This window comes from Acinonyx jubatus, chromosome F2, assembly GCF_027475565.1.
Source record: "Acinonyx jubatus isolate Ajub_Pintada_27869175 chromosome F2, VMU_Ajub_asm_v1.0, whole genome shotgun sequence".
NCBI lineage: Eukaryota > Metazoa > Chordata > Mammalia > Carnivora > Felidae > Acinonyx > Acinonyx jubatus.
Window position 1 is genome coordinate 4,651,873 of NC_069394.1, and position 26,065 is coordinate 4,677,937.

The 26,065-nt window shown below is 53.8% G+C and overlaps 1 protein-coding gene across 6 annotated transcripts in view; it reads left to right on the forward strand.

Annotated features, from left to right (window-relative positions):
- COL22A1 (collagen type XXII alpha 1 chain) overlaps nucleotides 1–26,065 on the forward strand; it is a 259,422-nt gene that overhangs the window by 132,507 nt on the left and 100,850 nt on the right. For all 6 annotated transcript variants that reach the window (XM_053208097.1, XM_053208095.1, XM_027063837.2 and 3 more), the window contains 9 exons: nucleotides 5,121–5,174; nucleotides 13,282–13,335; nucleotides 14,007–14,060; nucleotides 16,202–16,255; nucleotides 17,198–17,251; nucleotides 20,821–20,865; nucleotides 21,859–21,921; nucleotides 22,340–22,393; nucleotides 25,972–26,013. In XM_053208097.1, coding sequence (XP_053064072.1) covers nucleotides 5,121–5,174; nucleotides 13,282–13,335; nucleotides 14,007–14,060; nucleotides 16,202–16,255; nucleotides 17,198–17,251; nucleotides 20,821–20,865; nucleotides 21,859–21,921; nucleotides 22,340–22,393; nucleotides 25,972–26,013 — 474 coding nt within the window. The remainder of the gene's footprint in view (nucleotides 1–5,120; nucleotides 5,175–13,281; nucleotides 13,336–14,006; nucleotides 14,061–16,201; nucleotides 16,256–17,197; nucleotides 17,252–20,820; nucleotides 20,866–21,858; nucleotides 21,922–22,339; nucleotides 22,394–25,971; nucleotides 26,014–26,065) is intronic.

Below are 26,065 nucleotides of genomic sequence, written 5' to 3' on the forward strand. Positions count from 1 at the left end.
GCGCTTCCTCAAATATTGGATTATTCCTTCCACCGCTATCTTTTCAGATAATTACAATGATTATAATTTTTTCCACATGAGGAAACTGAAGACGCAGCAAGTGGCTTGCCCTTCCCCATCTACCTAAGATTCCAACCTCACTTTCTTATATTGTAGAGGAAGGGGGTCGGAAAGGACCATGGAGAGCCCCCTTGCTTATGCCGTGTGGCCAAGTCCTCGTAACTACTTACCTAGAGCTTTATGCCCCATCCCAACTCAACAGCCTCTCAGGCAGTGCATATTCAATATGTTTTTGTCACATTTCTCATTATTTCCAGGGCTTCCTGGAAGAGGAGCACTGGCCTGGGGTACAATTTTGACAAGTTGAGATGGAATGTGGGTGTTACAGACAGAGGTGGTAGTGTGAGCAAAATCTCAGAGGCCAGAAGTCCTGGGGGAGTGTTTGGGGGGCCAAGATAAGCAGCTTCCCTGAGCTGTTGCTTAGGGATTGGAGCATGGACACTGGACACTAGATCTCAAAGGCATGTTAGACTCACAGGGCCATCGATTTCCAGGTAAAACACCTCAGTGTTAATGTGTTTTAGACAAGAAGGAGACCCTGACCATTTCAGAGGTGGGAAGTAACTCAGGCAGAACTTTCTCCCTTTAGGAAGATCACCTGCCAGGATAGGGTGTATGTATAGACAAGTAATGGAATTTGTAGAAGGTGCAGGATGGCCCAGAAAAGTCTGGAGGGAAGGGACTGGGCATGTGAGCCGGTCAGTTCTGTGGTTGCAGGAAGGCAGAAAGGCAGGAGAAGGAAGGAAGGAAGGAAGGAAGGAAGGAAGGAAGGAAGGAAGGAGGAAGGAAAGGAAGGAAGAAGGAAGGAAGGGAGGAAGGAAGGGAAGGAAGGAAGGAAGGGAAGGAGGAAAGGGAGGGAAGGAAGGAAAGAAAGGGAGGGAAGGAAGGAAGAAGGAAAGGGGAGGAAGGAAGGAAGGAAGGAAGGAAGGAAGGAAGGAAGGAAGGAAGAAGGAAGGAAAGGGGAGGAAGGAAGGAAGGAAGAAGGAAGGAGAAGGAAGAAAGGAGGGAAGGAAGGAAGGGAAGGAGGAAAGGGAGGGAAGGAAGGAAAGAAAGGGAGGGAAGGAAGGAAGAAGGAAAGGGGAGGAAGGAAGGAAGGAAGGAAGAAGGAAGGAAAGGGGAGGAAGGAAGGAAGGAAGGAAGGAAGGAAGGAAGAAGGAAGGAGAAGGAAGGAAAGGGAGGGAAGGAAGAAAGGAAGGAAGGAGGGAAGGAAGGGCGGAAGGAAGGAAGAAAGGAGGGAAGGAAGGAAGGAAGGGAAGGAGGAAAGGGAGGGAAGGAAGGAAAGAAAGGGAGGGAAGGAAGGAAGGAAGGAAGGAAAGGGGAGGAAGGAAGGAGGGAAGGGAGGGAGGGAGGGAGGAAGGGAGGGAGGGAGGAAGGAAGGGAGGGAGGGAGGAAAGCTTTGAATGGCACTGGGGACCGCTCTGGATGCTGTGGGTGGAGATGTGAACATGGGTGCTGGAGCTGGCCAGAGACTCCCCTAATGTTTCTGTGGGTGACCCATTCAAGATGATGCCACCTTGTGACCACAGCTAGGATCACAAATTGCTTTCTTTCCTCTGGCCTCTTGCCACCTTTTTGCTTTTTTCCTTCTTGCTGAAACCCAAAGGCTGAGATATTTGCTTGCCCAGGTGCACATGCTTACATGTCTTTTTTGCTCACCAGAACCTTCCTGTCTGCCCACAATCCTCCTTTCCCAGGCCAGATTTTTTTTTACTGCCCTGGCATGGGAGCCACTCCTGACTCCATACCTTCTGTAGATTTCATTACCACCTTAGGTGCTCATCCCCCTGAGCATCAGTACCCTGTATACAAGGTCCCGAACTTCAGTGAAGCAGGCAGCTGCTGAGACCTTGTACCTCCCTCCAGAGGTGGTGGGCCATCTGGGAGAGGGACACAGACATGCACCCCAATCAGATCAGCATTTTAGTTAGTAATTCAGCTCAACAACCTGAACCTTCACATCCCTCCTCCTCCCTTCCGATCCCTTCCTACCAACCATTAAGTGATCCGATTCTCCATTTCAGCCTTTCCTCTGCACAGAGTTACTTTGCGGGCCTGGGTTCTGAATTCTGATGACTGCTCACCAGGCCATTCTGCCGACCTTGAGGGAAAATGGTTTATTCATCTTGTAAATAACCGGTGACTCTCAGTGGAATAACCTGCCAGCAAGTGGAGGGGTGCCTGTCTCAATACCAAATGGAAGATGTCTGCTTTCCATTCCCCGAGGGAGGGGAGCTGGCAGCTCTTCGCTCTCTTGTGACCAGCCCCCCGATGTCCGCATTCATCAGAGCAGGATCGGACGGAGGCCCAGACAAATGCCTCCAGGCCTGGCTCATTTCTGAAGGTGTCCAGGACCGCATTTTGAATTCTCCCTGACAAGTGTCGAGAAATGCATCCCGACCGAGGCCTTGCTGCACCTCCGAGCTGATGTGTTCCGTGGCTCAGGGGGTGTGGATCTGGGGCTCCTGAGCCCGGTCAGCCTGCTCTCTCTGCAAGTCTGCAGATGTCCAGCTTGTGTCTTCCTATCCTTGTGCATCCCCCTCCCCCTCCCCCCACCAGGGCTGTTTCCCCAGCCGTTGTCTGGGCTCAAGACCACGTCAGTCCTGAAGGGCGTTGTGTATCCAGCCCGCAAATGTTTCCTGAGTCGCCACCATGCGGCAGGCAGTGTTCTGGGCCCCCGGGCAGAGCGCTGCACAAGAGCGGAGCCAGGCCCTGTTTCTGGGAGGCTGGCACCCCAGTTCGGGCAGGCGGGCAGGCAGTGACCAAATGCATCTGTCAGCGGTGTATCTAGCAGCGGCACAAAGAAAGCGAGAGCTGGCGGCAGGGCGGTTTGGGTTGGGCTGGCCAGAGACTGCGTGGACAAGAGGGGCTTGGAGCAGAGACCGCGTGGATGCCTGGGGAGCCCGTGTGCCGGGCAGGAGCAAGAGCGGGCAGAAGACGTGGAGGTGGGAGTGTTGAGCTTGGGGTGGGGGGGACGTTGAGCTTGGCGCGTTCTTCCTGGAGGAGGGCACTGGTGTGGCTGGACAAGGGAGAGAGTTTGAGGAAATGAGCCATGCAGGGAGCGGGAATGCAGTTCTGGAAAGGAGGGGAGGGCCTCCCAGTTTGCTCTGAGAAGTGTTGCACTGTGAAGCCGACCTGAGTTCTGTTCTAAGAATGTGGTTCTGGTGACCTTGGGGGGATGGCGGGAAAGGGGAAGCGTAGGGTCAGGCGTGAGGGAGGATGGTCCAGGAGGCCCCCAGGCTGGCGCGGAGGTGACAGTGGAGGCGGGCCCGCGGTGGTGTGGCCACGGTGAGCTCTGGGAACAGACTGGCCCCTCGCTCCGTCCTTCCTGCTGCTTCCAGAGCCAGCACAAACCGGACCCCGTGGTGTCCTTACTCAGCATCTTTGGCCCCTTGGGCGGCTCCCCTTGGTGCAGGGCACGGACGCTCTTCCTGACCCCTGCTGACCTCGTTTGCCACTCCCCCGCCCTGTAGCCTTCCGTCAAGATCACATCAAGGCTCTGCCGAGGCCCTGCTCCCACTTGCCTGCTCTGTCCCCTGCACTGAATGTGTGTCCCACTGGGATACTCTAATGTCCCCCTTCAGTGCTACCTCAGCACCTCCTCCAGGAAGTGCTCCCAAGACCTTGCGGCAGACCTACAAGTTCCGGGTGCCCTGTGCACCTGTGCTTGTCGGGAGTGTTTAGTCCCAGGGGCTCAGGTAGGCCTTCCTGCGAAACCGCGAGCTCTTGAGGCGTTGGCCGAGCCCCAGCAGGACCCGCGGGTCTGGCACGGAGCAGCGGGAGCGTGCGGATGAATACACAGGAAACAGCCGCAGACCTGGATCTCGGCCTCCATCCCAGCGGGCTAAGTCGAGGTTGGCAGACTCTGGTTTTAGGACTTGAAGCTCCTGAAAGAACATTCCCTCCCAGCTCACCCAGACTTCTGTGCAACCGTAAAATCCTCGAGCCTGAACAGAGCTGCGTCCCTGAGACCCGCAACAGCCCCCTGGAGGCACTGACTCACCATGTGACCCACAGCCCTGGGGGAAGGGCCACTTCTGGGAGGTGGGGGCTGGGGAGACGGTATCCTGGGCTTCGCAGGCACTGAGGGCTCATGGAACACGGGGAGGAGGGAGAGTAGACAGGGGGGTGGGGGCGGGGGCTACCACTGGGGCTGGCCTGGGCACAGACCAAGGCAAGGACGAGGCCTTACTTGGGTGTTCTGACTTCCTGAGGGAAACTAAGGAGGAAAACGAAAAGTCCGCGGTTCCATCATTCAGATGCCCGCTTACATAATATATACCCTGTGTCCTATGCAGTAAACCAACCAGAACATCCCTTACCCCTATACACAGGGCTAGACTCCCAGGTTTAATGAGGCAGGTCAGCCCCCCAAGATGACCCACTGGGGTCGTGACAACAGCCTGGACTGTAACAGCAGCCAATCAGAAAAGGCCGTAATGACCTACCTGTCCGTGTGTCCGTTTCACCCTTCCTGTGGACATTCCATAGCTGTGGGCACATCAGGGCGACCGTCCACATGCGGATACAGGATGAGCCAGAGTCAGCTGCTCAGGGGAAACCAGCAGTTACCAGCAGATTGAGTGATTTGCTACAGTTATGGTTCATAAAGAGAAAGAAGGGGAGGAACAAGGGAACATGTGCACACGTGTGTGGGCACTCGTGAGTGCGTGTGTGTGTGTGTGTGTTGCTTGTCTACACACAAAATGCCTCTGCAAAGATGAGCCAACGTCTGGTGGGATTAGCTGCTTTCAAGGAAAGGAACGGAGTGGCCGATGGCAAGATAAGGAGATCCTTCTGAAGGGTCCCTTTCTGTACCTTGTAACCTTGGGGCCGTGTGTTACCAAAGCCATGTACGTTGCAGAGCTGGGATCCAGTGCTGAGCCTCCGTGACCCCAGAGCCTGAGTCTTCTGCCCCAATCCCAAACCACTTCTCTCTGGAGGCCATCCCGCCAGGTGGGGGGTTTGAGAAATCCAGATGGAGATGTCCTCTGAGACGTTACTGCATTGGTTCTGGGCATTACCTGCCTGCTGTTAATTTCGGCTTCTTCTTTTGTCCTCAGGGGAAGAAAGGAGAAGTGGGCCCGCCGGGAACCCCTGGATTGCTGGGGCCGCAGGTAACTACCGCCTTTGCCCTCTGGTCCCTAGCAGTCCTGCTTCCTCTGGTTGAAGAAGCAATTGGGTGGCAGTTCCGAGGTTGGTCACCACAGTCTTGGATGGTCACCTCATCAGAGAGAACGCTCGGTGGGTCCTGGGTCCTCTGGTCTCCCCTGGCTCCCCCGGCCTCCCATCCCTGTGCCAGGAGAATGGCCACTGTCTGCTCCCCCAGAGGGGCAGGCCGCGGCGGCACAGTGACGCCCACCAGCCAGCTGCGCCCTGCACGAGGTGCCCCATGATGGAGCTCATGCAGCTGGCCAGACAGGTGGGGGGGAGGGGCCTTCCCGGCAGGGCCTCAGCTCTGCAGGACACGACCCATGTGCAGGTGTGGATAGGCCCGTGTTGGGCTGGAGCTCCCGGTACTGAGCAGGGGGGGTGGCTGGACCGTGAATTCAGAATCGGAAGGGGCTCAGCCAAGGGACCAGGACAACCCAAATGGCACGCTACTCCAGGAGGCCACAGACCCGAGCTCTGGTTTGTGTCTGACTTCCAACACACTGTGACTTTGGCCAGCTCCCTCCCCCTCTGCGGGCCTCAGTTTACCCATCTGTAAAGTGATGGGGTCAGGGCCCCCTTCACACTCTGCTGTGCTGTCTCACTCCCTGGATGACCCCTCCTCCTCCTCGCCCCCCTAACTCCTTCGGTCTTTTGGACTCCTCTCTGGTGGGACATCCTCTGGCCCTATGCTTTCTCCAGCTCCCCGCCCCCACACATGTGCAGTCACTTGTGGTCCCCTGGGAGCACCAGGTGGGGACGCTGTCTGTGGCCATGGTGGCAGCGAGCAGGGCGCGTGCAGAGTCAGTCAGCCTCCCTCTGGCTCCTCCGTGAGCCGCAGGAAAGCAGTGGGTTTTAGTGCCCACCTGTTACTGGACCTCTCCCTCCATCTGTCAGGCATCCACGCTGGAGAAGGTGCCCACTGCGCGTCCGAAACCAGCTTTCACTGCTCGCTGATGTGTAAAGTGTCCTGATGAGTGATGGGTGCCTTGCACGCCTTCTCACACTTCATTTTAGCACCTCCCATTCGGGCCAGATATGGCACGCCATAAGGGAATGTAAAATCAATCATAATTCATGGTCTTCTAAAGATTCCACATTCGCTGTGGCATTTTGATGTTAATAGTGAAAAATAGAGTGCTTTTTGTATTTGTTTTATTACCTTCCTTTCCAGTGAGCAAAGCTTGTGTATTTCAAATATTGGCCGTACGTGCTGCACCATCAAATTCCTTGAAGCTACAATTTTTTCCCCTGCCTACAACTTTTTTTTTTTTTTTTGCTACCTCAGAAAATAGATTTCTTTCTTTCACTTTTAATTTTGAAATCCGTTCCATTCGTCGAATGTTTACCGAATGGCCAGGTATGGAGCTGGATGCCATTCACATAAAAACAATCCTGCTTTCCACAGCAGGCGTTTCCCCGGAAGTAGGGCGCTCTGATCTATCCAGGGATCTCAGTGGTGCAGAACCACATAGTGTGGAGCCTAGAGAGGGATCGCCTGGCACCATTGACCAGATCGCCACCCAATGGACACTAAGCTGTGTCCCAGCCAACCACGCCCAAACCAAGAGGCAGTGTTGCTGTGGTGGGCCTCTGGCTGTGTCCCCTAATTCAGCCCTCCCTCTCCACCAATGGCCAAGGTTCCTCCTCGTTCAGCGGAGTCCTCCGTTCGATGGGTATGAAGTACCCACTGTGTGCCAGATGCAGTTCTGTGAATCAGAAGGGGCTGTGACATCTAGGTAGCCACTGTGCGTGCCCGGAGGAACCACGGGTTAGTGGGGCAGAGAGGCCCTCCAGGTAGAGGGACCCGAATTCTGGGAGAAAGGGGAGGCCGTCAGCCTCTCTCAGGGCCGAGAGGTGACTCCTACGCTGATCTGGAGAATCCGCATTGATTCTATTGTAGAGTTTTTGGCTCTTATGGGAAGAAGGAAGGGAGATAAAGTCTGTTTCTTCCTGCTTTTGTCAGACGCTCTCTTTAGCGTTTGTATAGAATTGCGACTATTCCTTACAACTACATGTGAGGAAAGAAGGTGGATCTCATTTAAAATCTAAGGAAACTGAGCTCAGAGTTTAATTAGCTCTGTGGAGAATGGGATGAGCCAGAACCGCAGCCTCAGAGTAAGCGAGGCCCCAGGGCGGCTGGCATCCCGAAGATGCTTTTGGTGCCTCTTTTTCAGGATGAAAAATTCCACCTGCTGGAATGTTTTAGAATAAATAGACACATTCCTGACATCATAGGTGGTGGCTCCCGTATCCTGGCAGCCCTTTAGGAAAAACAGAAGTCTTTGTCTCGTCTGGTTGGTGTTTGCAAAGGCAGTGTTGCATGGGGTGGCAGTGAGGACGGACAGATGTCCCCTGAACTGGTAGCCAGGAGAAGGGCTGACCCCACAGAGGACTGGGGATGCTGTGGGGCTTGGCCTCTACACAGAAATCTGCTGCGGTAGGTAGTTGTTATAGCTTTGCCCCGGTGGACCTATCCTGAGGGGAGGACTCTCAAATTATGAACAACCCCCCCCGCCCAAAACAAATCACTCAAGTAGGGTGATTGCTGTGCTAATTCATGCAAGGAATCTTCACGCATCTTCAGATCCCATCCAACTCCGTCAAGCTGTACCAATGGGAACTAGGTGGTTATTGAGAAGAACTACTTCCCACTCCTTTATTAATGATAATTAGACTAATTGGTTATGTTTGCGTCATCATCGCAATTACCACGCACGTTAATTAGCTGCTTAATCACCATCATATTCGAAGGCTCAAATGTTGTTTCATTAATAATAATTAGGCGGATTGGTGCGTTTTATCAGTAGTTGCTCCTTAGTCGCTCTCGTTGGTAACAATTAAAACAGTCATTATTGTGTTGTTCGCATTTAAGTCTGTTGGCTGACTTGTTACTCTCAGGAACAATTAGATTAACTGGTTATTTGTATATTTTTATTAATGACAAAAGGAGAAGAGAGTGAAGAGAAGAGAGTGCCTGGGAAGCCCCCAGTGTGCCGGGCTAGCTCGCGCACCCTCGTTCATGTACGCGGCAGGTGGCGGGGCAGGGAGGGGCGGGGGTGCTTGCAGCCTTTCTGCTACAGCCGTGGAGACTGAGGCACTGAGGCGAAGTGTGTTGCCTTAGGCCACTGAGGGAGTGTGAGGCAACCTAGCATTCGGCCCGGCCCATCCTAGACCAAAACCCTATTTTTTAATCTCTGTATACCATCATGGCTACCATTAGTAAAGGTATTAATAGAGAGTTTCAGTTTAAAATAACGTAACTTAGGGGTGCCTGGGTGGTGCAGTCGGTTAAGCGTCCAACTTCGGCTCAGGTCACGATCTCGCGGTCCATGAGTTCGAGCCCCGCGTCGGGCTCTGGGCTGATGGCTCAGAGCCTGGAGCCTGTTTCCGATTCTGTGTCTCCCTCTCTCTCTGCCCCTCCCCCGTTCATGCTCTGTCTCTTTCTGTCCCAAAAGTAAATAAACGTTAAAAAAAAAATTAAAATAACGTAACTTATGGTCTTTAATTCAAATGCTGAAATAGCAGACAGGAGGAGCCCCTGAGTGGCTCAGTCGGTTGAGCCTCCGACTCTTGGATTTCAGCTCAGGTCATGATCTCACGGTTCGTAGGTTTGAGCCCTGTATCTGGCTCTGCACTGAGCCTGGAGCCTGCTTGGGATCCTCTTTCTCCCTCTCTCTCTGCCCTTCCTCCGCTAGTGTGTGCGCTCTCGCTCTCAAAATAAATAAATACAACATTTTTAAAAAGTTTTTAAATATTTATTTATTTTTGAGAGACAGAGACAGAGTGTGAGTGGGGGAGGGGCAGGGAGAGAGGGAGACACAGAATCGGAAGCGGGCTCCAGGCTCCGAGCCATCAGCACAGAGCCCGATGCGGGGCTTGAACCCACGAACCGCGAGATCGTGACCTGAGCCGAAGGCGGACGCTCAACAGACCGGCCCACCCACGTGCTCCAGTAAAGACTAAAACAAATAGCAGACAGGAAGTTCTGCCCTTGGTCAGAAACCCTGTGCGGGTCTAAGACACCTCCCATGGTTTCCCGAAGAAGGGACGTGAGTAGTGGTTTTCCAAGCGGCCCTTCCTGAGTCACCGTCAGGTCGACTTCCTCACGCGACTCCCCGTCTCCTGAGTTCATGCGCATCCGCGTTCTTCTCGACTCGCCACCGGCCCAGCTCCTGTCCGGGCCAGGGCTGCCTGACAGCTGGCCAGGGAGAGGTCAGTTCCACCTCCCAGATGATGGCTCTCCTTCCGGTTTCTGGCAGCTCACACCTTGTTCTCCTCCTGCAGTCCGGCTGCTGGGTCTGGGCCTGCCTGTTGCCTCCTCATCTTTCCATGTCCTGAAAGAACCGGAGGGTCCCATCCACTGCCTCTCGTGGGATCTCATGCAGGGCCCCGGTTCTGCCCACCCTCCGGGCACAGACCATGCACAGATCTCGGCTCCCCCACAAGACTCCCCTGGGTCCCTGCCGCACGGAGGCTCCACTGGGGTGCTGCCCAACCTCACACACCTAACGTCCTCCTAAAGAACTACCGAGGCCACCTTCTCCTCTGCTGTGCTCCTCCCCAATGCTCCCCATCTGGGCAGTGGCGCCACACCTACCCGCTGTGTTGGGCAAGCACAGTCGGGTCCTCGACCTACCTTTTCCCATCACACACCCTAACTGTGGTTAAAGCTCGCCCACTCTGCCTTCAAAACATACCCCGAGTCAGACCAGTCCTTGTTGTCTCCACGGCTAAAGCCCAGGTGGGGACCACTGCCACGCCTCACCCCTGTTCTCCCCGAGGGGCCCTGCCACCATCTGACTAGCCCTTCACACTGACTCAGACTTTTGTACCGGGGCTGGTGCCCAGGCAGGAGGCCAAGATAGTAATAAAACTCCCAGCCATGGGGTGGCGCTGGGCTCCTGGTCTTGCCTTACCTTGTTTGATCTTGAGCAGTATAGGCCTCAGGATCCCACCTTAGAGACCAGGGTGCTGGACCTTCATAAAGAAAGGAACTTGCCGTATGGCTGGGAGCCAGCAGGTATGGGTTCCATTTGCTTCCTCAAGGATTAACAGGACCCCAAGTGCAGGGACTTGAAATAGACAGGGACCATGGGGCCATATATATTAAGGTAGGAATGGCCATCCCTGGCCTATGCCCAGGTCCTCCCCAGGCCCGGCTCCTGCCCCACTGACCCTGTGGCTCGCCAGAGGCTGTATCCAAAACCATCTCAGTTTCCGCCACAATGGACGTCTGCTCTGCGTGAGGTGTCTGGGCCCCTGGAGGAGGCTGATCGCAGCCCTTCCAGAATGTGGACATTAGAGCCGAGGCCAGGCGGCAGCTCTGAGAAGAGCTGCGTGTCCCTGCATGGCTGTTGAAGGCACGGTGAGGCCCTCCGAGCAGCGTCCATGGGGCACCAGCGGCTGGCTGGCTGGCATTCCGTCCTGACTGCTGTCCCCTCTCCCCACCACGTGTTTCTCATCTGTACACACAAGACGCTCCTTGTCAGTGAGAGGAGGCTGGGGCCAGTGGCCCACCCCCTTCCCTGCTGGAAATGGGTCCCCAGACCCTCTGTCAGCCATGCCCACTGCTTCTGGCTTCTCTGTCTCTCTAAGTGGCTGCTATAGAGTTTAATTACTGTGTAGGATTTTGCTCTTTTACCTGAGTGTGCAACCTCAAACAGGTTGTTATTAAGCCCCTACTGTGTGCACAGCAGTGAACCAGGTGCAAACTGGTTCAAAGGAGGTGGAACAGACCCAGTTGAGCCTGTATGGAAAGCTCTGGTCCCACTTAACGCACACACAGTCTTTCAGGAGAACACCATCCAAGGGGGGTGACTGGGGTTGGAACCGAGGGCTCAGACCCGCATCCCCAAGCTGTGCAGACACTTTGCAGGGGTGGGTACAGGGAGGAGGGATGACGGAACCAGGGTCCTCGTGTCTGAATGCTGGCTTTGTCTCCTGTCACTTTCCCTCCCAAGGTCCTGTTCTTCCTGTATAAAGTATGGTGGAACAGACCCACTTCGTAGGATTCCTGGAGGACAGAAACGAGATACCGTGTGTAAAGTGCAGGGCAGAGGGAACACCGAGTGGGAGTGGCCCCTCCCTAGGCCCGTCTTCCACTTCCGTGTTTTCTGCTTTCTCCTCCTATGGATCCCTGCTTCTCTCCTTGTGCTTCTGGCATTTTCACCCTTACGGTGAACATGGAGTGTGATTCCCAGACATGGCAGCTCTTCAGGGTTACTGGGAGAGTGTTTCCAAAGTCACTGTCCCCTTGGGCTTGGCCCAGACCTGTCTCAGAGTCCAAACAAGGGGCCCGCATACTCTATTTATGACAAGCTTTCTGGGTGATTCTGCAGCAGCCGGCCTGTCAAGGATCCTCTGGAGAAGATGGCTGTGTGGCTTTAGCGGGGGTGCTTAGCCTCTCTGGGTCTCAGTTTTCATTATTGTCAAATAAGGAGGTTTAATTTCCAGTAGATGATCACGAACAATCCTCTTACTCCAACAGTCTGTGGGACGGCAGCATCCTGAGGGGTGTTTACAAGACACAAAGGAGGAAGGGGACACAGGGTCAGAGGAATGAGCTCGTCAGGAGGCCAGTTTTCTGGAACTTTCTGGAATGTTTGAAAGAGCACGAAATGCTCCAGGGGCCATCACTGTCCCTGGAGTGTAAGGAGGGAAGAAGACTAACATGTCCAGATTTCGAGCAGAGGCAGTGCTATGTGGGGTCAGGAGGGGCCTCAGAGAAGCTGTGTGCTGGTGGTGAGGGGGCGTGAGAACCCCAGAGGTCATGCTGAAGCAGGGTCACCTGGAACGTGCCTTCTGGAGGGTGGTCCTGGGACAGTCACCTGCAGGACTCTCGCTTGGCCAAGAGGCGAGCAGAGCTGAATTGGCTCAGCCGGGTGGTGGGTCTGAATGGCTGTAGGGGTGGGGCCACGAGCCTTCTCGGTGCATTCCCCCGGCCCTCATCCTGCAGGGAGGACCCTGCCCAGGCCACCATCCCGCTCTGCCGGGCCCCTCAGTTGTGTCTGCTCCAAGCACACATCTCCCAACCAAAGTAGATGCCACCCGCAAAGACACATCACGACTGAGCAGATACAGGGACAGCTAGGTGCCGATGCACCAAAAATTCCGTTTCTGTGCCCATTGCTGACTCGCGTGCGCCCCCAGTGGCAGGAAAGGGAACAGTCTACGGGAGCAGCAGCCCTTGCCATTTGTTAGTATTTATTGCCCTCTAGTGGCGGTATGGCATCATTCTCCTTGGATGCACAGGTCCCTCTTCTTAGTGCCCCTTAAATTCAGTAGACTTCTTCAAGCATTTATTGAGCACCTGCTGTATGCCACGTCCTGCAGTGGTCCCTGTGAGAGATGCAGAGGGAGCAAGAGGGGCCTCTGCCTCAGAGGGCATGTGAGTCCGATGGACACGGTTACACTGGCCTTGAGCATGGAGGAGGGAGCAATTAATCCAGGCTGGAGCCCTGGCTTGTGATTCTGTTCTGCTTGTGGAGCACTTCCCTCCCTGCGTCTGTTCCTGGCCACAGGTGTCCCAAGTGTAAGCGAGGGAATGGAGAATGGAAGCTGGAGAGTGGGTGTCCAGACTGGTCTGCAGAGAATTGTGGGGGGAGCTTTCACGAGTACCCGTTTGTGGCCCCACCCCAGACCTACGGAATTGGGGGGAGGGGCTGGGACAGGAGGCCCATGTCACCCACCCTTGGTGATTCCATGCTGACTGATGCTCGGGAACCACCGTCCCTTAAGATCTTCGGTAATGCTTGACCCACTGCGTGTGTACGTAGAAGCGTGCAAGTGCGTTCATGTGTTTATTTTAAATGCTCAAGTGCTTGAGATAGAATAGATAATATAATAGTTATATACCCATCGCCCCAAATATAACAGATGTCAACATTTTGCAAATTTTATTTCAGACCTTTTCTTTTTTGCTTTTGTTCCTTGTTTGTTTGTTTGAAAACTAAAGCATTACTAAGACAGCTGGTCACTGTGCCCCCTTCCCTCCTCCCCTCTCAAAGGATATCATCACCAGGAGACTGCTCCATGCAAGATTGTCACCCACATTTTACTTTTTCTTTCCAGGGCCCTCCAGGACCACCTGGCGTCCCCGGTCCCCCTGGACCCGGAGGCCCCCCGGTAAGACTGGCTTTGATTTTCCCCTACAGGGGCGCTTAGGTACAGAGTTCATGGCCCATGGGAACCAGGAGCATCTTTATGTGTGGCCATCTGTTTGTCCTTCATCGGAGAGGAGAGCAAAGGCATAAACAAGGAGGACCCCAGCCTCTGGGCTTTCAGACCCTTAGATTAGTCTAGAAATACCTCTTGAGCTCTTGGAGCACATTGGTTGGCTGCTTCTAGAGACAGACACATGGATGGAGGTACGTTAGTGTGGGGGTGCCCATTCGGGTGCCTTTTACTAGTTCGTGATTTGTTGCTGAGGCAGCCAGAGGGCCAGGGTAGACACAGGGCAACACGCTCCCCACACACACTTGCTGTGCAGCAGGGAAAATGCCCCTGTAGGCAGAGGGTAGGGGTGGGGCCGGCCCAGCAACCATCGAGGCCTTTCCACCCGTCCCACCTGCTAAGAGCCAATGTGGTGGCTTCTGACTGCAGGCCAGACACGGTGTGACGATTGTGTGTTTCACAGTGGCCCGCACTAAGGACGCTCAGATGCCCTGAAGTCTATGCAGCCTTGTGCATCCTTGTCAGAGCCAGGCGCCTGGGGCCCGGCCAGGAGAGGCACTGGGAAAAGGCTCTGATGCTCCAGAGAGGCCAGACTAACCGTTCCCATGTGGTTCCCTTCTCAGGGTTTACCTGGAGAGATCGGCTTCCCAGGAAAACCTGGGCACCCCGGGCAGGCGGTGAGTTCCCCGGGGTCATCCCCGCCCCCACGCTTCCCTGGATTCCATTGGTCTATGCTGGGATGGCTGGGTGCCTCCAGGTCTGCTGGCCAGTTGCTGTGCCCTTTCCTCCCCTGGCCCCTTCCTGCTGTGGTGCCTTCCACGAACTCAGTCTCCTGGGATTGCGGCCCCAGGGTCCCCCAGCCAGGGTGCAGATTGGAGTTCCCTCTCCCCAGACCACCACCTTTCTTCTCATTACCTGGAGGCTCCTGAAGGCTGTTTAAAGTGACTTCTTGTCCCTAAGAGATACCTGCCGGGGGGAACATAAAGACAGTGGCTGAACGCTTCCTGTCCTCATCCTGACTGCCCTTCCTCACTCCCAAACTCAGAAGATCCTGGGGATCTGGAGGCTCCCTCCTGTCTTTTAAGCCCCGAGGATGGGGCTCAGAAACCTTAACATCTTCACTTCCGTAACGGGTGTGCCATTAAAGCTGGGTGTATCTCCTAGTTCTGGCCCTGAGCTCCTCAGCGCCCAGTGGTAGGTGTGGCCTGTGAGCCTGTGACACCTTGTGACGGCACGATCATCCTCATAGACCCATAGAGGACCCTCAGGGAGGCCTCAGCTCCACTGGAAGGGATTTCCTTACAAGTAGTTTTCTCTCTCTCCCTCGTGGGCCGGTGGGTGGGGAAGCCAGCAGAACCCACAGCCCTGGAGGGGATCCGGACGCAGCCAAGGTGATGGAGCTGAATCAGACTGCGTAGCACCCGGCGGCAGTGCCCCTTGGACCTTTGGCAGGTCCGTCGGTGGCTGTGGATGGAGGTCCCCCAGGCAGCAGGGACCGTGATGGCTGGGATGTCCATGTTCTCAGCTCTGCTGAATCCCCTAGGATGTGGGCCGTCCATGCAGGGGTGTGATGCACACTCGGGGGTGAACTGATCCACACCTAGAACACCTGCTCCGTTGCAGCGTGACCGGCACACATTCACGAACACACAGTTAATGGCAGCGTCACCAGCAGACTTTTTCCTCACGTGGCGGTGTCCCCTGAAAGCTCAAACACGTTAACAATCACACCTGGTCTAATGGGCTCGTCAAAAAGTATGTGTGTTGGCGTGAACGTTCAGAGGAGGGGAGAGAGTCATAGGCAGAGGAAAAAGTATTTGAAGGCATGGAGGGTGTCGAGGGGGGAGGTTATGGCCACTGAGAGTTTGGGGTGCTACTTCTGGATTCAGTGTTTGCTCCTCCGTGAGCTCATACTTCCATGGAGGCCAGGTGAGCTCCCCTCCTGCCCTTCCAAGGGCCTTGACTCCTGCGACCCCTGCTCTGGGGAGGTGGGGCTGCCCTCCCAATAGGCCGCCAGCCTAGGCTAGAGACACCAGGAAATAAGAGAATCTTAATTTGGGTGTCAGGAGACCTCTTAGTGGAATAATGACCAGGTTTCCTAAAATAATAATCATTTTTGAATAGCACTTAGAGCTGCCAAAGTAATGACATGTAAAATGTTGTCTTGAGGGGAAAGGATTTCCCTCTGTCATGGGGGTGTGTGTGTACCTGGTCCGCCACTCAAGGCTCAAGGAAAAACAGAAGAGCAAACAACTCTTAAATAGCAGAAGGCGGAGCCAGGCAGCGGGGGGTTAAAAGCCCACGTGTCCCCATCACCTGGGCAGGGCCCAGAGTCCACCCCTCAGCCCTTGGGACTCTTTGTCCCCGTGCCTGTAACACCACCTGTCCTGTCGGACAGGCTGGGGGAGGAGGCAGCCTGTAGGGAGGAGAGGACACAGAGCCCCTCAGTGTGGCCCTTAGAAAGCATAAGGCAGACTTGGTGAATGCCAGGCCAGGAGACTGGGAAGGGGGGACATGTTGGTGGAGATTTCCCAGAGAGAGAGGGAAGCAGAAAGCAGGGGTAGTGAAGGACTGTCGGCGCCCTCTCGCCCACCACGCACGTCCAGAGTGGCTGGACCCCGGATGCTGGCCAGAGGGTGAGGGCCGTCTCCCTCATCAGGCGTGTGTAGGCCAGCCTGGCCCCACAGAGACGGCGGCACACTGGCAAGAGAGCCCCCCTGAGGAGGTGGGGTGGCCCCCAGCGGCTGGCCAAAAGCCACTCGGTGCAGTCTCCCTAAACATGCGTCTTATTTTGCTCTGCTTTTTCTCTCTTGACCAGGGCCCACCTGGAAAGGACGGGCAGAATGGAGCCCCAGGCCTACCGGGACCCAAGGTTGGTGTGCTCGGGGGTGGCCGGAGTTTGGGGCCCAAAATGCAGGAGGAAAGGGATGTTGGACTGCTGGTAAATTCTAAAATACACCGATGGCTTGGGGCCTGGATCAGGACTCGGGAATGTTGGGGTTCACCAGGTCAGACGTGGGAAAGTCCTTCACTTCTGCTTAGGTGACTGAGCCAGACAGAAGCATGTGGAAGCCTCGGGCTTTCCCACGGACGTGTTCGGAATATGTCTGTATTTGCGGGGAGGGACAAGGTTCGGATACTCGTAACCTAAGAGACTTTAATTTTAAAAATATTCTGGTGCGGCTCATCATGGTAGCAACATTAGGAAAAGAGTCAGAGGTTAATATCATAAATTTGGGAAGCAAGTCCCTCGTTCGCATGCTGCAGGTGAACAGTTACAAGAGCACAGCGTGAATATTTGCACCAGCGAACTTGATACCTTCCCACCAAACACACGTAGGCTCAGCACGTATGCCCGTAACCATCCGCGAAATGCGGCCTTTCGATATTACGGGAGCATCCTTCATCCTTTTCAATAAGTACCTTGCAACCTCCACTTTTTCCTGACCAAATACAGAATAAGCATGCATATAACTTCATTCCATGGGTATTTAACGTAAATATTCTCCGTCTTTCTCCCTTGGTTTTCACGACGGAGGAAAGGGCTAACCGATGATCTTGCAGTCTCAGAATCACTCATGTGACCTCTTCCGTGCTCCCAAGTCTCTCAGTGAGAGAAAAGCACAGTTTTCTACCCAGTTATGTTTCTGTAAAAACAAACCCAAAGCAGAGGCCTGGAATGTGGAATCTGAGAGGTTATACAGCTGCCACCCCGGTACGAGTGGTTCTCCTCCTGAACCAGACGGTGACTAGCACTGAGTGTGTCCCCCGAGCCTGGCCCTCTCCTGCCAACCTCTCTCTGCATTCCTTACAGGGGCAGCCAGGAGAGAGAGGGGAAGACGGTCTGCCTGGAAAACCCGGCCCCAGGGTATGGACCCCGCCTCCTCCCCGCCAGTGGGCTCTTCGGAATGGGGTGTTTAGGCTGTGTGTGAACCACAGTTGACGGTGTGAGTGGTCTGGCAGTTGGGGTCTGGTGGCCCCCAGGGCTCGGGCCCCACAGGGACAGACACAGGCAGCGGGAATGACCACACCACACCTAGGACAGAGGGAGGAGGGCCAAGTGGGTTCCTAGGGGGACCTGTAGCTGAGGGGTCTCAAGGAGAGCTGTGGCCTTAAGAAGAACTCATCACTGTCCAGCTCACCTGGCAGTGAGGAACAAGAGGGGCTTCTCTCTGTCTGCCAGTCTGTCTCCCTCCCCCCCTCCCCTCCTCCCGGGGCTCTGGTGTCCCTCCAGAGCTCCCTAAAGCCTGGCCCCTACTCCTGGCTGATGCGGTCTGTGGCATCCAGTCCCCACCTCCCACCCTCACCCCCTGCTCCATGGTTCCTGCATGTCGGGGTCTGTGGGGGAGGCAGAGGCCACTTCCCGTGTCTTTGGACAGGGCACCTCCTGTGGGAATGGGGACCCCAGGTGCTGCGTTTGGATGGCTGGCCCTTGGAGCCTCACGTCTTGGGCTAGAGTCTCCTTTTGTCTCGAGGACCAAAGCTCAACATCTCAGATTTGGCCTGGGCTCTGAATGCAGTGAGCACAGACCATGTGGTGTGTGTGTGTGTGTGTGTGTGTGTGTGTGAGAGAGAGAGAGAGAGAGAGAGATATGTGTCGGTGTGTGTATGTGGGTGCATGTGTGGTGTGCAGGTGCAGGTACTTTGGCTCTAGGGGAGTCTGTAGAGACAAGAGATTGCCCCGGGCACTGCCTCTGCCCCTCCCACCTGCACTTCGCTGGGCTATGAGCTAGTCGAGGGCAGCAACCGTGACTGGGTCTTTGTCCCCTCTGCTCGCCCATTCCCAGCCAGGGTCAGGCGTTTGGCAGGTGCTCAGTAAGGGTTTTCTGCATGGAGGATGGAGGTCACCTCAGCCCAGCAAGAGCACAGGAGTGGACCGACTCTACAGCTGCCCTCTGGAAGGCAGGACCCCGATCACCCTGCTGGCCGGGGAAGGTGTTCTTGGGCCAGATGCGGGGCCCCTGGCGTTGCTTTGTTTTTTCATAAAGTGGCCGTTCTCTAGAAGACGGAAAGAAACCAGAGGAGAAAAAGCAGGTTAGAAAGCACCTGGCTACGTCAAGCATACCCACGTGCTCAGATGTGGACAGAACCTCCCGAGGTCCACCAGGAAACCTCCTGTTGTCTGGGTTCCAGACTCCAAGGACTCCACCCTCATGCCCCCGTGAGCTGTCCTGTTACTACTCACAAGACGGTGCTCCTTCGTACTTTAAGAAGCAACATCTGCATTTAAACAATGTGCTTGCAACAAAAGCTTCACGTTTGGGATTCCCCAAATCCCTGAAATATCATAAGTCATCTGCTGCGTTGTGTCCATGCACACCCCGAGGTGGCTGTGTGGGGTGAATGTCATGGTCTCAAAAACACCTTTCGGTGTTTGGCTGAAATTCTACCCTTTTCCAGAAAGGACTTAAAATGCTTGTGCAGGTTTGCTGGCTTGACCTGGCAGATCGTGTGCTGTGAACCATACTTCAGTGTTGTGTTTTCCCAACTTTGTAAATCGATGAGCCCTCCTGGGCTTACACGTGTGAATTCCCACACTCTGTCCACTGGGCTTTGGATGCAGTCTCTCCCCTGTGCACGCGGGTCCCCAGGAGGTGGCCATCCATCACATCACGGGAAGTGCTGGGATGAGCTCAGAGAGGCGCCCTCAGGGACTTCTGTGGTCTCTCCGCCTGCGTGTTTTAGGTTTCTCGTGGTCACTAACTGGAAGATTCAAACAGCCAGGCCTACTGCGCCAGCTCACGTGTTGGTTTTGCACGCTTTCTAGTGCAAAGTGTTTGAAACACTTCTCTGGGAAGTTCAAAACTATGAATGTGTGCAGTTTTCGTACTTTCTACAACGTCCTGGGTAGCCTCAGAGAGGATCTGGCCTGGGGTCTTGTTAACTTTATTTTGGTAAAATGCCAACCGAAGATTAAAATCTTCCGAGGAGATTACGGATAAGTGGTGGATGGTGGGCTCATGCGTCTGTCAGGGGACGGCCCTGGCTTGCAGGATCCACCTTTCGGGTTCACGTCAAGAATTCAAGATGCTGCCCGGTCCTCCGTCCGTTGTGCCTTTGACTTCAAGCTCACGGCACGGATTCAGGAAGCACTTCCAAAGCCCTTGAAGACGTCTTGTAAGCAAACCCAGACCCTCAGTGCCTTCCTCAGCATGTGAGAAGCAATTCCCACAGCAAGGATGTTGCCGTCCTGGTAGATTTAAAGTGCACGTTTTAGTGGCACGTGTTTGCACAATCTCGGGCAGCGTGGTTCTCGCTGATGGTGCCTGTAAACACCAGGAAGTCGGGAGCATGGGGAGAGTTTCTCCGTGCTGACTCCAGTGTGAGTTCCCCTGCTGGCACCAGACCTTCCACATCAGATATTGCTGTGTTGTTTAATGCTGAACAGTGTTTTGGGTTACTTTTTTCTTTTTCTTACCTTCTTCTCTGAGATGAGGGGATGGTGGAGGTCCTGCCTACCAGCTGAGTCTGGCGTAGGGGAGACCATGATGGGCACAGAAATCCGGAAATCATTCATTCATTCATGTGCCCGTTCACTTATCAGAAAACCACGTTTCCTTATGGAAATCTACGCCGATAGCGTAATGGGTGTCAGAAATTGTCCAGAGTGGTTCTCAAGACGCATTGTTGGTTAGAAATTACAGTCCCTCCCCACCAGCACACACACGCACAGATTTGAGTCAGTGATTTATAGGGAAACACAGCAGCTGGATGTGTTGGGATCAGGGAACAGTCCCCTCGGGGCCTGTGGCTCCTTCTTCAACCCACCGCAAAATGCTAATTAGGAACCTAATGGCTGAGGACTAAACGTCATCCCATCTGCTGGAACCAGTGTGTAACTGTTTGGGGGTTTGCTTTCTGGTTTACCAGAATTTCACCCAAGACTTGGTTTTATTGTAACTGAGCATGGGAGCTAGCAAAGAAAGCTCTGACCCACCTCCAACCCTGGGGCTGCCTGTCTGAACGGCAACCACAAGACAGTGGTGAGCATGGACGTGTTCATCAACGGCTTCTCCCTCATCGCTGGACCCAGCGTGGGGCCTGGGCTCCCCTTCAGTTAGCACAGCTCAGAGCTGGACGGACCTATGAGTCCCTGATTTTGGCCCCTCATTGTTCTGAATTGTAGGCTTTTCGATTCAGGATGAATGGGTTCACCTGCGTAAACTCTGTCGGGGCGATCCGAGATTCTAGCAGGGGTTCTCTCTGGGGGAAGTGAAAGACGTTATGAGGGCGTGTGGAAGGCCTCCCTCTGGAGAGGCCGGGCGCTTGGGTTTCCACAGCCTGCGCAGCTGCATAGAGCGCGGGCCGTAACCCTGCTATGCGCGTGCCTGAGAATCCAGAGATGCTGCTGTGAACATGTGGGGCCAGCGGGGGAATGACCACCATCTCTGCAAATGTCTGTGGGACGTGACGGCATGTCTGTTATTCTGTCTCCAGGGTGAAGTTGGGGAGCAGGGCCTGGCAGGCCGACCTGGAGACAAGGTCTGTTTTCTCTTTCTTTCTTTCTTTCTTTCTTTCTTTCTTTCTTTCTTTCTTTCTTTCTCTTTCTTCCTTTCTCCTTCCTTCATTCCTTCCTTCCTTCCCTTCCTTTCTTTCTTTCTCTTTCTTTTTTCTTTCTTCCTTCTTTCCTTCCTTCCTTTCCTTCCCTTCCTCCTTCCTTCCTTCCTTTCTTTCTCTTTTCTTCCTTCCTTCCTTCCCTTCCCTTCCTTTCTTCCCTTCCTTTCCTTTCTTTCCCTTCCTCCTTCCTTCCTTCCTTTCTTTCTCTTTTCTTCCTTCCTTCCTTCCCTTCCCTTCCTTTCTTCCCTTCCTTTTCTTTCTTTCTTTCTTTCTTTCTTTCTTTCTTTCTTTCTTTCTTTCTTTTTCCTTCTCTTTCTTTTCTTCTCTTTCTTCCCTTCTTTCTTTCTCATTCATTGATTCATTCATTCCATTCTTCAGTCAATGCATTCTCTCATTGTGATGCCCTAAGCCTGTATCAGTTCCCTCTGGGGGCTCACTTCCTTCATCTCACGCATTCATTTATTTACCCAATGATTATCAGCATGTCCTATGCATCCATCACTGTGTTGGGCTCACAGCCATCAACCAAGAGCAATGACCAGGTGCAGTGAGTGGTGATATGCAGGTGTGGGTGGGAGGGCAGGAGGGAGGCCCCTCACTCACACTTGGGGAATGTCAGGAAAGATGACAAGGAGGTGTCATTGTGTCAGAGTCCTAAAGGACAAGGAGGAGGAGGAAACACCCAGACAGGTGTAATGGGTTCCTGGTGATGAAATGGGCTGAAGTGAGAAAAAGCTTGGAGACACCCCAGCGAGCAGATTCTCTAGAACCACTCTGCTCTCCGTGTCGTCCCCACTGAGCCACAGTCTTTGGGGACAGGAGAGCAGCGAGGGGAGAGCACCATCTCGTGCATGGCCTGGCGCACAGGGGAGCCTCAGTGAGCATTGAGTGGACAGAGGTGCCATGTTTTTTCCACAGGGAGAGGCAGGTGTCCCTGGTGCTCCAGGATTTCCAGGCGTGCGGGGACAGAAAGGAGAGCAGGTAAGTGACGAACCTCTCCTGTGCCCCTGCAAAGCCGCCCCCTCTGGAGTTCAGTCCCTGGAGCAGTGGGTGGTCTTGGCTGGGGCTTGAGGGTGTTTCCCCAGGTTTATGGAAGAGAGAAGGTAGGGGACCAAGCTTCTCTGGTGTGTCACCTGTGGCAAAGGGACAGGGACTGAGAGATCTATCCGCAGAGGGTGGACCATCTTCAGATGGAATTGATGGGAACAGGGCGGGACGTCATGACAGGTGCCTCGCCCCTAATGACAGCCAGCCGCCCAAGTTGGGCCTCACCTTGGCGTTTACTGATAAGGCAAGAGCGGGTCAAGAAAAAAGGGATTTTGCCCAAGGTCCGCTTGCTCTTATGGGGAAAAGGCAGGTGCTGAGATCTGGTGTTTCCCAGTTTCATCTTTCACCGCAGGGCGAGAAAGGGGAGCTGGGCCTCCCAGGCCTGAAAGGTGACCCAGGCAAAAAGGTAGGAGCTGCTGCTGGCTGCCTGGTCCTCAGTGACCCGAGTCGCCCAGCCTTCCTCGTGAGCATGTGTGTGGTGCCTGTCGTGTGGTGGAGAGGGCGCGCGTCTCCGAGACAAAGCAGGGTCTGGCTTGCAACCTGGTGGCGCCTTGTCTGACCTCTCTGTGCCTCGGCGTGCTGGCCAGACACGCTCCGCTGACCCTTCCTCGGAGGGCTGCTGGGAAGCGTGACTCCTGTCTTGTGTGTGAAGTGAGGTGCCGTGGACTCGATCGGGACAACCCGACGGGGGTCGTGTTACCAACAGCCGCCCAGATGAGGAAGCTGAGGCACTGCAAAGTGGCCACATCACTCTCCCAGGGGTGCGCGAACAGAGCATGTTGCTGTCAATCCCCAAGCCCCGGCAGCCGGTCGGATCAGCGTCCTGGCTCCTTGCAGGGCAGAGCCTCTGGACGGCCTGGCCCGTGGGCGCCTGAGCGACACCCACGGGGGCTTGTGTCCCCCCTTCTCCGGCACAGTGGTCCCCCCCCCCCGCCGTGTCCCCTCCTGTTTCCTGTTCTCAGTCCGCCTGTCCTTTCTTGGCTCCCAGAGGGGCCTCCCACCTGCTTCCCTCTTGGGCTGGAGGCTGAGAGCTGTACTCCAAACAGACCCGTCTAGAAACGGGCAGAGCGTCGTGCTGTCAGTTTTTCCAGAATCGCAGTTTTCATTTGCGAAACTCATTTCCAGGATGCAAAGGACTCAGTGAGACCATAAAGCTCCTTTTATTGACTTTGCAGAACAGTCAGGCCCATGGCAGAATCACATTCACGCGTCCAGAAAATCCGGCCCCTCTTTTTCTCCAGAGAAATAGGTGGTGATGATAATTCTGGTCGAAAATCCAAAACAAGACATTAAAGCGACACTGTCCCCGTCCGACTGTTTCTTGCACGTCACTGCCTCTGCTTGCCAGTCCGTTCCTGGCCAACATCCACGACGCGCGTTTAAACCCCACGGCATCTGGAAAGTGGGTACAATCATCTCCTTTCTCAGCAAGGGCTGCTGAGGGCTTCACGTTTTCCTGCAGGAGCTGGGACCAGAACCCACCCGTCTAGTTAGCTCCGGTGCTCAGGTCTTTCTGCAGCCACGAAGAGGGGCCACGGGGGTCTTCCCTGGCCACCTGCTGTTCCTTCCTCCTCACCTCGCCAGCGCTGGGGAGGGGCTGGCTGTACCCGAAAGGCAGTCTTTAGGTCCCCTGCGTTGGAGACACGTTTCTCCTCCGTCCTCTCCTCAATAATACACACCCACACATTCCCTAGTGTCGACATAAAACGAACAAACCATTTTTTAAAATTTTAAAGAGAAAGGAAAACAGTTTTATTCAAGCCCAAGTTAGGACAGCGGCCTGGACACATGATCTTCACCAAGAAGAGAGCCCTCTAGGGGACAGACGTGCTGCAGGGTTATAGATGACTTTACAAAAAGGGTTACAAGTTGTCATGACAAAGGACGTTCCAGGGAGTTACAGACTTTCTCTTGTGGTTTTAGTATGTGCAAAGCTGTATGACTTTAATCTTACCGGAACCAGGGGGGGTTATTGTTTTTCCTATCTTTATGTTTGGAATGCTTTTTTCTGGTTATTGTTATTTTTTAACAAAGCAGATGTAGAATATGTGCTGAGGCAGACATAGAGCCCGTGCTCTGAAGGTATTCTGAGTCATTTTCATGTTGGTAAATGTTAAAGTGTAGCTTCCCTGGGAGCCCGGGGCCCACACAAATGAAACATTGAAAATTTCCTTTATCACTGGGAAACACTCAACTTCTGATTATTTGGACTTTTTCATTTGGGGTATACTGGGTTAAATGAGATTGCTTCTGGAGCATCAGGAAGTCAGGGTCAGGAGAATAACTGGGTCAAATCATGTAATGCAAATAGCACCAAGAAAGTGTTTTTCTTTAAAAACAAAACAAAACAAATTCTGGAACTTCAGCGAATGCAATGCTGCTTGGGTTCTGAGCTTAAAACCAGGCTCAGCCATGTGCTGGGTATGACTTCAAGCAGGTGCATGAATGTTATGTGTCATTATCCTTATTTATGAATGAAACGGGCATACCAAAGTGTCTGCATTATAGGCATTTCTATGGAGATTAAATGAGTTAAGGGGTGCCTGGGTGGCTCAGTCGTTAAGCGTCTGACTTCGGCTCAGGTCATGATCTCATGGCTCGTGGGTTCGAGCCCCACATCAGGCTCTGTGCTGACAGCTCGGAGCCTGGAGCCTGCTTCAGATTCTGTGTCTCCCTCTCTCTCTGCCCCTCCCCATCTTGTTCTCTCTCTCTCTCTCTCTCCATCTGTCTCAAAACATAAATAAACATTAAAAAAATTTTTTTTAAAGTTAAAACATGTATAAACATAACCTGGTAACTGGAATTAAATACCGTATAACCATGGAAATAAGACAGAAACAATGTAACTATGTTTACCGTATTATTATGCTGACAGCTCGGAGCCTGGAGCCTGCTTCAGATTCTGTGTCTCCCTCTCTCTCTGCCCCTCCCCATCTTGTTCTCTCTCTCTCTCTCTCTCTCCATCTGTCTCAAAACATAAATAAACATTAAAAAAATTTTTTTAAAAAGTTAAAACATGTATAAACATAACCTGGTAACTGGAATTAAATACCGTATAACCATGGAAATAAGACAGAAACAATGTAACTATGTTTACCGTATTATTATTGTTTGCTAAGAGTGGCCTTGTCCCTGTCTAAGCCAGCTTTATTCATTCCTGTGTTCACTAACCACACATGGAAAGCCTGCCACAGTCCTGACCCTGGGCCACTCGGAACACGTGTGGGCACAGACATCCAAGTCCAGGCATCATGTGACACACGTGGAGTGACAGGCTTTGGGGACCGTGTGCTCTCTGTAGTCCCTCCTGCATGGCGCTGCCCAGTGCCCCTCTCCCCTCAGGTCAAATGTACGGATTTCCTCCCTACGGGGCCCCTGCAGAAGATGATCTCAGTCAGCCCCCATATGATATGAGCTGAATGTACTATTATCAGTATATCGCAAAGAGATAAATAAGCCCAAAGAGGTAAAATGATGTATAAAGTGGTAGATTGAGGTTTAAAGCTCTAGAGGCTTAACTCCCAGACCTGTGTTGTTTACAGGAATGTAAATGTGTCCCATCAGCCCCCTGCGAAGAGCCCATCCCCTCCACATGGGCCAGGACAGGGCCCGTGGAGTCTGTAGGGGGCACATGTCTTTGTGCCCAAGGGCGCACAGTGGGGATGTTTGCTGTCTCGTGGGTTGTGGTGGCAGGAAGCAGACTAAGTGTCATCAGCAAGAAGATGGACAGTGGATCACTTTATCTCCGCATTCACACTGGAATAGCATCGAGTGATAGGAGTGATCGACAGCTGCCCAGAGTGGCCTAGATAATTCTCAAAACATAAGGTTTTCATACGTCTGAAATAGTCTATAATTTGGAGTCTGTCTTTCATGGTAGATACCGCGTGTGTGACTCTGTTGCTGGGGAAAGGTGTCCCAGGATAAGCAGAGTTCGCTCAAGGGTAAATGGTCATTTCTTTTCTTTTTTTTTTTCTCATCCAGGGTGAAGTTGGTCCTCCCGGCCCCCCTGGGTTACCTGGAACGGTAGGTTACACTGCTTCTCATCCTCTCCTTCTTTGAATCCCTAAGGCAGCCC